The 9,916-nt window shown below is 48.8% G+C and overlaps 1 protein-coding gene across 8 annotated transcripts; it reads left to right on the forward strand.

Annotated features, from left to right (window-relative positions):
• The first annotated feature begins 2,839 nt into the window (after positions 1-2,839).
• TIRAP (TIR domain containing adaptor protein) lies at positions 2,840-9,894 on the forward strand. Of its 8 annotated transcripts, none has more exons than XM_065697102.1 (7): positions 2,840-2,877; positions 7,131-7,218; positions 8,044-8,127; positions 8,286-8,414; positions 8,553-8,607; positions 8,834-9,427; positions 9,531-9,894. In XM_065697102.1, the coding sequence occupies exons 3-7, from the start codon at positions 8,083-8,085 to the stop codon at positions 9,572-9,574; spliced, it is 867 nt and encodes a 288-aa protein (XP_065553174.1). In that variant the 5' UTR covers positions 2,840-2,877; positions 7,131-7,218; positions 8,044-8,082; the 3' UTR covers positions 9,575-9,894. The 8 variants fall into 8 exon arrangements, with proteins under 8 accessions (XP_065553174.1, XP_065553177.1, XP_065553172.1 ...); XM_065697100.1 differs by lacking the exon at positions 2,840-2,877 and adding an exon at positions 4,812-6,747 and having other exon boundaries at positions 7,131-7,228; XM_065697099.1 differs by lacking the exon at positions 2,840-2,877 and adding an exon at positions 5,076-6,747.
• Positions 9,895-9,916: the final 22 nt, after the last annotated feature.

Genomic DNA, 9,916 nt, shown 5'->3' on the forward strand with positions numbered 1-9,916 from the left:
GTGCCATTACACAATCCAGGGCACCCTGATTTACAGAGACCCCAACGATTTGCTCCAGCCCCATCCCTGACACAAACTCCCAGACACTGTGAAGCTGGCTGCGTTCATTCCTTCCGATACTAGAGGCTTTCACAGGGGGAAAACCACCTCCTCCGAGGTCATGCCCTACTACACCTGCTTTAACCAGGTCACTTCATGGTCTTTTTCCAAAACAGGATTTTGCAATGACTGGAAAACTAGTCCAGACCCACCAGTGAAATCCCCCTGGGAGCAGATATTCTCTGGCAGCACTGCACACCCCATAATCACTCATTTCATCTAATTCCAGGTAACAGCACCAGAGAGCACAACGCAGTTTGCATTCATTATGACACTCTTATTTCTTGCTCAGATGGTAACTGAGTTTCCTTCAACTCCACATCATGAAATGCGTGTTTTGAATTAAATCTCTTCTTTCAGCTGAAAAGGTGCAAAACTGAAGGCCATAAATGAAACCCACATAAACAGAAATGCCAGATGAACAGGTATTTAACACAATCACTTGTCCAGCTACAGCAGATTCTCTGGACTAACCACAATCACTACAGCAGCACAAGTTACCATTTGTTATCTGTGAGATGCTATCTTCAAAGCTCATTTGGCATCATTTAAATGCTCACATTACTAAGTATGCTATTTTGGAAACAAAGCTCAACCGGACTCAACTTCAGCTGGCTTGGTGCAGTTGAAACCCTGTAGAGTTTAGCCAGGCATTTCAAGTGGAATGCCCACTAGCCCAGTCAGAACTACATGGTATGTTGTACTTAAGGAGAAACATGAATTTTCTAGCAGACCCCTATAAAAACCACAATGATAACAACACCTCCAACAAGATCTCTATGACAGTGAACTTACAAGCATAACTTCTAAAGGCTTAAGACCAGCGAAGTGCCCACTTCAACTCCCAAAGGCTGCCTGAAAACTTACCACAACCATGGCCCATAAAAGCACAAATTCAGCAGTACAAAAATCCTCTGTTTGCTGTGAGGAAGAACACAGGCAAGTCTGTACCTGGACATAAACTCCACTCAGCTATGCCCAATGCCCACTAATGTTGAGGGTCTCGTTACGCCAACAGCCTCAGATGGGAGGCACCTATGTGCACCCTCACACCCCCAACACAGTTACCTTCCTGCAACCTGTTCTGCTAAATACACTTTGGAACAGATACATCTCAGTATTCATGCTCCTAAAATGTCCAGGTTATGAACTGAAAATAGGCTTTTATATCCATAAAATCCCAGAGTGGTTTGGGTTGGAAGGGACCTTAAAGCTCATTCAGTTCCAACCCCTGCCATGGGCAGAGACACCTTCCACTAGAGATTGTTCCAAGCCCTTGCAGCATCTCTGCACTTGCTTCAGCAGCTCCATTCCCCTCTTGTGCTGTTGCCTCACAGCTGGATTGCAGATGGGGTCTCCCCAGAGCACAGCAGAGGAGGAGAATCCCCTCCATGTCCTGCTTTTCACACTGCTGGGGATGCAGCCCAGGATTCTGGGATGGAGGGGTGCTTGAGCTGAGATTGGGAGCCAGGGAAAGCAAAGATGCTTTCTGCTGGCTTTACCCTGTCACACTGTAATGGATCCCCACTTAGATTAATAACCACTGGGTCAAATCTCATTCCAACCTCAGTGGGAAAAGCAATAGGTACTTTTACCAGTCACCTACAGTCAGCAGGCAAGAACCTGAAACTATCCTGACAATAAAAATACTGGAAGTGATTGCACTATTTATTTTCCCAACCCATGGCTGCTTCAGTCAGTCTGCACCTCTGATCTGGTCCAGCCCTACATAGTCTCCATACTTCTCCAGCCAGTAAAACTGGAAAACAGAAAACTTTTTGGGCTGTGCAACTGAGAAATGACAGGAAAAACCACATTGTTCTGTACAAACCAAGCATCTTAAGCAGAAATTCCTATGCTGACAGTTTGTCAGGCCTGAAGCCCTGTAAGAATGCTTCATTATCCCCTACACCAGGCTCTTCTTTCTCCAAAGGAAGGAAACATGAACACAAGGCAAGTGACATGAGCTGCGGGGAGATGGAAGGTAATGAAAGAAAGTAAGGAGAGAACTGAGTTATCCTTCTGTAACTTCCCTGAAGGGTTCACTGCTAATGAAAATCCCATAAGCGCACCATTTATCATATGAGTAAACATACTTGTGGCAGAATTCCTGGCATATCTCACCCGGTCTCAGCGCCTGTTATCCAGGCACTAAATCAAGATCACAGTTACTTGCCTGGTAGCCTGTGTGGTCTGCAAATCAAAGAGTGTGTAAGGACAAGGCCATGCAGACCTGAGCAAGGGCAAGAGCCAAAGCAATGGTGAGCTAGGCACAGATCACAAAGATCACAATAAAACAACCGGGACACAGCAAAAGCTTTTGCAACCTCCCCTCGTCACAAGGAGTGCTAGCAGGAGAGTAAAGTTACTACTTTAAACAACAGAATATTAAGCCCAAAATACAGTGCAGAGATGTTCTCTCAGATTACTCCAGCCTCAAGCTGCTAGTTCCCAACTGCCCTTGGATCTAAATTTGATCACTTTGATTATCTTCATCGTCCCTACTAAACCAAACCCTACTTTGGAGGAAAACTCATTACACCCTGAACAGACAGAATGCTCCCAAGATCAATCTCCTCCCAGTTCCCAGGTAAAACTGAGCTTTCATTACAGGACAGGTCAACTGGGGCATAGAACTGCCCCCCACTCCCTCTCAGCACCACCCAGTGAAGTTGAATAGTAACTCAAAGGGGAAGTAGCCGCTTGGCTTCACAGCCTCCTGCTCAGACCACAGCTGGATCCAGCTTGCTCACTGCCAAGATTAAACTCCTGCACAAGGTGAGTTTCTCCTTGAGTGTAGGATCTACATAGAGCCCAGTCTCAAATTTCCTCCCAGTTCAGAAGGTGAGTGTGATGGGAAGGACAAAAAACACCAGGAAAGAATAAAACCCAAGGGGAATGATTCCGCTGTGTGAATACTTCCCTTCCGAGCTCAGCTGAGCGTTCTGGAGCTGCAGTTTGCTAAGAGAGGGTGGAGAAGCCAAGGTAAGCAAAAAGTTTATAACATTACAAAGTCTTCCTCATTCTTAGTTCCTGGTGACCTACAAGGAACAGGTAAATACACTGCGGTAAAGCTCCTCGGGGCAGTAAATCATTGATGGCAGACATTTGCTGATGGACTTATCATGGATCAAGTAACATTTACATCTGAAATTCAGAATTATTTCTCCAGGAGAGAGTTCAAGGACTGTTAACCTAATGGACAACACTTCTGGTGCTAGAAGAGAAGAACATTAACCCTGGCTTCTCTGACAAGAACAAGGTCCTGGCCTCACTGATTTCATGTAAATGGAGTAAATCCAACCGCAAGAGGCGGCCATGTCTTTTTACAGTTACAGTTTCTAACTTCTGAAGCAGTGTGAGTGTAAATCCAAACCACGAATATCCACTCTCTCTTCTGATCTCTCCCCTGGTATCATTTGTGAGCATATTCATTATCTGGCCCTTCTCCAGAAAGCTGTTAGCCCAGGATCTACATGTGGGACTGTGGTAATTCACCCTTCCTGCTTTCTAATACTGCAGCACAGCTCAGCTTGTGGATGCTAAAAAGCTTGGTGCTTGAGGCAAGCTGCTTTTGAAAACAGTTTCTTACACCTAGAATCATAGAATAGTTAGGGTTGGAAAGGACCTTAAGATCGTCTAGTTCCAACCTCCCTGCCATGGGCAACTGGCCTCAACATCCAGCGTAACAAGAGGCCCTTGACCCATACAGCACATTGACTTCCCTGTTGACCGCAACCCAGTTATCAGCTAGTACCAACCCTGGCACCATTGGCAAAGGCCAACCTGTCAGACCTACGTACAATGGCTCTCCAGTAGAATTTAGTTAAGAGCTGGGCACCTGGAAACCACCAGCCTTTTTAATGCTACGTTCTTCACTTTATCTATGTTTGGCTTGGCAAATTCGCTTCCAGAAAAGCTTATTAGCAGCTTTTCTCCCACTAAGATTACCACAGGTGTACATTTGGTGCGCTTTTGGAACTCCAAAATGCAGAGCTCTTTGCTCTGTTGCTCAGAGGTGTAGGAGTGATGGGCTGCAGCAGATTTCTCACAGAGAACAGTGCACATTTTGTGCTATTTTGGGCTTTGATTTGTCAGAACTTACACTGGCTAACAGATGGGTGAGGGGGAGATTGGGAATCAATGCCTATTGCTTTTGGTAGATAAAAGTGGATTCTCCAGGTCTTTCTTTTTCAGGGTCTAATACTGCTGGTCAGTGAATGGTAACAAGCAAAAGCAAGTCTCCTCTTTCTCAGTTCAAGCTTCTTCCAGTTCTTCTAATGACCAGACTGGATACCTGACTGACTTTAACAAAAGATTTTGTCCTGCTTAATTTATAAAGTCATCTTGTCTATCTGCTACTCTTTCAGGGCTATTCCTTTTCTATCATAGTGGTAAGCAGCTATTCCCTTCATCTGACTTTCATTTCCTCCGAAGCAGACACTACTTAGCACTTCCCCGCTAGCTACACAACCTCATTTTGCAGCTTCATCCTGCAACTGCAATCAGTAGCTGTTGAAAAATACACTTTGGAGATCTTGATGTTTGATTTTAAATGTTTCCAGCAACAGAATAGCTGCATGAAGTTGTTTGTGAGTTTATCCAAGATCACTCTTGGATACCACTGGGTGTTCCATAGACGAAAGTTCTCACTGATTAGGTTTTACAGGCCTTTTTGGTTTTTAAGAGGAGCCTTGAAGAAGGAAGCCTCATTGGTCCACCTACAGCTTTTGCAAGATTATTGAAGGGTTTATATGCAGGTTTAATATGTTTGTCATTGCATTGCATGTATAGAAGCACTTAGCACAGCAGAACAGCAGGACTGCTGATTCAGTGGGATGGTAAAGATGGGACAGGGCCCATCCCATGGGGACGTGACCCACCTGAGGAGTTCTGAAGTTATTTATAGAAGCTGGTCAGGTAAAAGCTGAGCTAAAACTACTAAGGACTCGATCAACAATTCTAGAAATAAACCTACTGGGTCAAAGCTGAACCAACCTGAGGCTGCAGCTTGTCCTTCTGCCAGTGCCTGTGATTCACTGCACAACCTAGTGTCTGCAAGGATCAAGGCTTCACTTGGCAAAGTTACTAAGCACATACTTGGCTTCAGACTGATTCAGTGATCAACTAGCTCTGTGAGACTCTTCTTACAGAAATGAGGCGTTTGCTATTTCAGGCTGCTGAAAACAACCCATCAAATTGTTTCATCAAGGAATAAAGCAACAAGCAGAAAGATGGCCTCCAAAACTCAATACCAAACACCTCCTTCAATCTGCCTTTATTAGAGTTTCCCAGTTTATTTGGAAGGAGAAGCCAACAAATTTTATTCTTGTTGACCTGTGGTGAATGATTCCTTTTACCTGTGGTAGAAACACAATGTGCTCATGTATAGGTGCACTGTATCTAACTGTTTTTATAGGAGGCAAAGATTAACCAGACAGTGCGCACAGGCAGGAGCAGCCTCAGTAAGTGCAATGCACACCATGAGGAACATTATCTGTCTTTGTTAAGAGCTAGGAGGCTTGATGACAGTCTCATGATGGAAGACAGGATCAGCAGAAGCCACCCAGCTCATTTCAGAACTCAGAGCCATGCAAAGCCATAAACCAGAGGTTCCTCTTCACAGAGCTCAACCACAGCTTCCTTCTCACAGCCACAGCAGCATTTGATGCTGAACTTCACACTAAATGTTGAAAAGGCCCTTTTCATTTCCTGTTAAGAGAGGTGTAAGTCAAAGCTATCAAAGGAAAACCAACAGCCCTGCGATCCTTCTCCAAGTCCTGAATTTAAGTGACCCTGCACTTGATTGCTTTTATCAGCAGTCACAGGGAAATTGCACCCTTCCAAATGTGAGGAGCCTTCACAGCCACTTCAGACAGTGGTGGACTTCCAGAGGATCCCACAGACCACTAAAAAAAGAGCTATGAATAGTAAATACTTCAGAAGCAGAACAAAACCAGTGGTTGCACCATTCCTCTTTTTATTTGCTCTTTCCTTTCCAATGAGCTATCAACAGAGCATGAAAAGAAATACTGTGCAAAACTGGTCTTTTCATTGATATTCTTTGCGTTTGTGGGAAAAAAACAACCCAAACCATTCTGAAACTCATGAATGTTTACTCAGAACTTAAGTGTGCTTGCTCAGAAAGCCACGATATTTCATGGTATAGCACGAAATGAGTTTTCCCACTACCTTCCACAAACATACCCAGGAAGCATCCCTGGCAGTGTTCAAGGCCAGGTTGGATGAAGCCTTGGGTGGGATGGTTTAGTGTGAGGTGTCCCTGCCCATGGCAGGGGGGTTGGAGCTGAATGATCTTGAGGTCCTTTCCAACCCCAACTATTCTATGACAAGCATGTGTCACAGGGATAACTCATCACCTGCCTGGCCACCAATTCCCTGTGGATACCACAGACAGCTACCACTGAAGGCGCTTTAAGTACCCATTGACACCTAAAGCAATGAATCGAGCAATCACAGCTTCCGACTAGACAAGACGCGATTGGTCAACCCACTCTCACTCCGCCCTCCCATTGGCTGGTAGAGGACTGGACGGGACCTTCCTGTTCCCACGACGGAAGAGAAGAGCCCCATGGTCTGCTGCGGGCGCATGCGCTTGTGGGTCGCGGTGGGTGCGCGGAGGGGCAGGTTCGTATAGCGGTGCCTGCCGAGGGGCGGTGGGAGGCCATGGGGCTCGGTCCCCTCTGTTATAAGGGGTTGTTACGGGCGTGATTGTGCTGTCTAACCCTTCAGGGCCCCTCCGACCTCGAGTTCCTTCTGCCTCTGTGCCTGTGGTAGTGTGTCTGGTATACGAGCGGCGCTTGGCCTCCGCTGGCTGCTGTAATGCATCTCTTTGGGGTTATCTAGAGCTGTGTGTCACTGTATTAGCACCATAATGAAGTGTGTTGGTTATGGGTGCATTTAGAGGTAAAAGTAGCCCTGATCTCTCACCTGAACGTCTTGTGGGGGTTGGCTTTGACCCTGCATTCAGCGCATCCTGTTCTCAACCTGTTTCTTAATGCTCTCTGCAGGCAGTTGGCTAGGACACAGGCTTCCCAGTGATGACCAGCCCATAGCTGAATTGTGCTTGTGCTGCTAGGGGATTTCAACGTGCTGCTGGTGGGTCAAGGCATGTTGTGAGTCAAGCTGTGCCTCCTTAATTACGCTGCTCCCTTTAATAATGATGATATTATAGTGAAGGCAGGGATGGGGAGCCATCCAGTGGGGACTGAAGGTTTGTGGGGTGATGTTCACCCTCTGGTAAAGCAAAGAGATGAAGGTCTGGTGGCCTGGGGGTTGACCCACATACCGGTGGGTGAATCCTGTGGGGCATGGCATGTTTTGGGATGGGAAGAAAGAAAAACAGGTCTGAAATTAGGGTGATGAGCTCTGACTCATACCTTCATGAGTGTATTGAGATGGGTAGAGGTGAGGGCCAAGCTCCTCCAAGGTGGGGACCCATAACTGGGGCTGTGTACAGTGGGGTTGTGACAGCCATCATTCCGCTCCAGAGTGAACAGTCAAGGGGACACTGACCCAGCTGGGCTATGGCAGTGCCACAGTGGCGGGCAGGGGCTTCAGTGGCCACCTCTGAGCTCAGCTGGGGTTGCTGGTGTGTGCTGGGCGTGGTGACGGATGTGGGAGGGAGGCCCCAGGGAGGGCTGAGCTGCTTCCCCTGCCTGTGCTTCCGTATGCCCGCGGAACCCGGGCCTGCCCCCAACTGGGGGGATCACAGGGGGAGCCCAGGGATGAGGCAGCTCTTCCACACTGTCCATAGGGAAGCTGGTGGGTGCCTCTGTCCTCCCCTCATGACCTGGGGCTGCTCCATTAGGAGCTGTTGCCAGATGGGGAAGCTGTAAGGATGGATCGGCATCGCCATTCAGTGTGGATCCTGTTAGGCTGTGAAGGGAACATGTTGTATCCTAACTCTTCTTTCCCACCTAGGTGATCCCTGAAGATCTTCCTTGCTGAGCTCAAGGGCTGATGTATCCCCCTTCCTTGCTCTGGTGTCCATCTCCTGCATCCCAGGTAGGCACACCCTGAACTTCTCCCCACACCATTCACTATCCGTGAACAGCAAAAGCTTTTCACTATTACTAAGCAATGGCTTGCTTGGGCTTCACCCAAGCCCTCTTCTGTTTGCCCCAGCCGGTTGATCCATGGTAATCCCACTCCTCCCTCCACAGGATCCTTTCCCTACTGTCAGGAATGAGGCTGTCTCCTGCCTGTTGGCTCTCGGCCTCGCTTGCCACAGGTATGCATCTGGTAAAGAGCATGAGGGCTTGAGCTGCCTCTTCCTGGCAACTACTGGGGAGGTGGGTGCAAAGAAACCCTGCTGGGGGTGATTTTGGGGCTGGGATAAACCCCATTGATCTCTGGGGGCTGAGGCCTGCTGCAGGCTTGTTCCTGCTCTCCTGATTTCTTCTTTTATCCCTTACTCTTCCTGCTGGCAGGAGAGGTTTCAGGCTGGCGATTGGCAGCTGAACAGTGCGGTGCCCACTATGGCCGGTGAGTGCTGGGGAGTGAACACTCTGGGTCTGTCCCCTCCCCACCAAAACATGCGGGTGCTCACATGGATGCATCCATGTGTCATAGTAGCAGATGTTTTAGGGGCTGGGGTGGTTTCTGGGGGTTGGGGTGAGATCCCATCTGGATCCTCCTGTCTGGAGGTGTCCTGCTGATGCCATTGGAAGCGCCCCCCTAAAACCTCCCTATGGTCTCCCTGGCTCTGCAGGTTGGTTTAAGCGGCTCCTGCACAAGCCCAAGCCGAAGTCAGTGCAGAACAGCCTCAACACCAGCCATTCTGCTTCCTCATCACCTTCCTCATCTTCTGCTGAGAGCTCCAGCTCTTCTCCCAGCATGAGCCTGACCCGGTCCATCCGCTCATCACCTATGTTGGTGTCGGACATCACCGCCTCGGACAGCGCCCGCTGGGCTAAGACCTATGATGTCTGCATCTGCCACAGCGAGGTGGACCTGGAGGTGGTGGAGGAGCTGGTGTCCTACCTGGAGGGTCAACCCGAAAGCTTCCGCTGCTTCCTCCAGCTGCGGGACGCGGCGCCGGGCGGCGCGGTGGTGACGGAGCTGTGTGATGCTGTGCAGAACAGCCACTGCTGGGTCATGCTCATCACGCCCGGCTTCCTGCAGGATCCGTGGTGCAAGTACCAGATGCACCAGGCGCTGGCGGAAGCCCCGATGGCCAATGGGCGCACCATCCCTGTGCTGAAGGATGTGGATCGGAAGGATTATCCCAAGGAGCTGCGAAACCTCTACTACATCTACATGAAGGAGAACAGCTTCCGGCAGATCAGGGACACTGTTGTGCGCTGTGAGTACATCACTCTGAGGGTGTAAAGACCATGTCAGTTTACTCAAATGGCTTATTTTAAGCTTAACTGGTTGCTTATGGGGCTTTTCTTCTGCCTCTGCAGATCTCCAGGACCTGTGCCGGAGCTCCGTGAGCACAACGGGGTAGTGCGCAATGGCTCTGGATGCGGCCACATCCCAAAGGACCTTGGAGCAGACCTGGGAACTGAACATGAACACTTGCCTGCATCCCTGGAGGACAGGATGCCCATGTCTGTGTGGCCAGCCGCCCCTCGGAGGGGACAGGGACGTCCTGGTCCCTACTGCTTATTGTGCAAACACTAAGCTCTGATGTTCAGAGGCTCCGGGAGGGGGGGGGGTGTCTTCAAGGCTCCTGATGGGGCTCAGACCCTCAGTAAACTGACACAGCGCCTGCCCGGCCTTTGCACGCGTTCTCTGGGACAATATAAACGCAGAAGTTTGACATTTTGGGTTAGTTTTAATGTTCTTT

The sequence above is a fragment of the Lathamus discolor genome, chromosome 17, assembly GCF_037157495.1.
Source record: "Lathamus discolor isolate bLatDis1 chromosome 17, bLatDis1.hap1, whole genome shotgun sequence".
Taxonomy (NCBI): domain Eukaryota; kingdom Metazoa; phylum Chordata; class Aves; order Psittaciformes; family Psittacidae; genus Lathamus; species Lathamus discolor.

What these genes read in the sequence shown, in the direction of transcription:
- TIRAP (XM_065697102.1), top strand. Translation starts at nt 8,083, where the DNA reads ATGTATCCCCCTTCCTTGCTCTGGTGTCCATCTCCTGCATCCCAG. An exon ending in GTCCATCTCCTGCATCCCAG is followed by an intron (nt 8,128 to 8,285) that starts GTAGGCACACCC and finishes CTCCCTCCACAG; the next exon opens with GATCCTTTCCCTACTGTCAG. An exon ending in TGCGGTGCCCACTATGGCCG is followed by an intron (nt 8,608 to 8,833) that starts GTGAGTGCTGGG and finishes CTGGCTCTGCAG; the next exon opens with GTTGGTTTAAGCGGCTCCTG.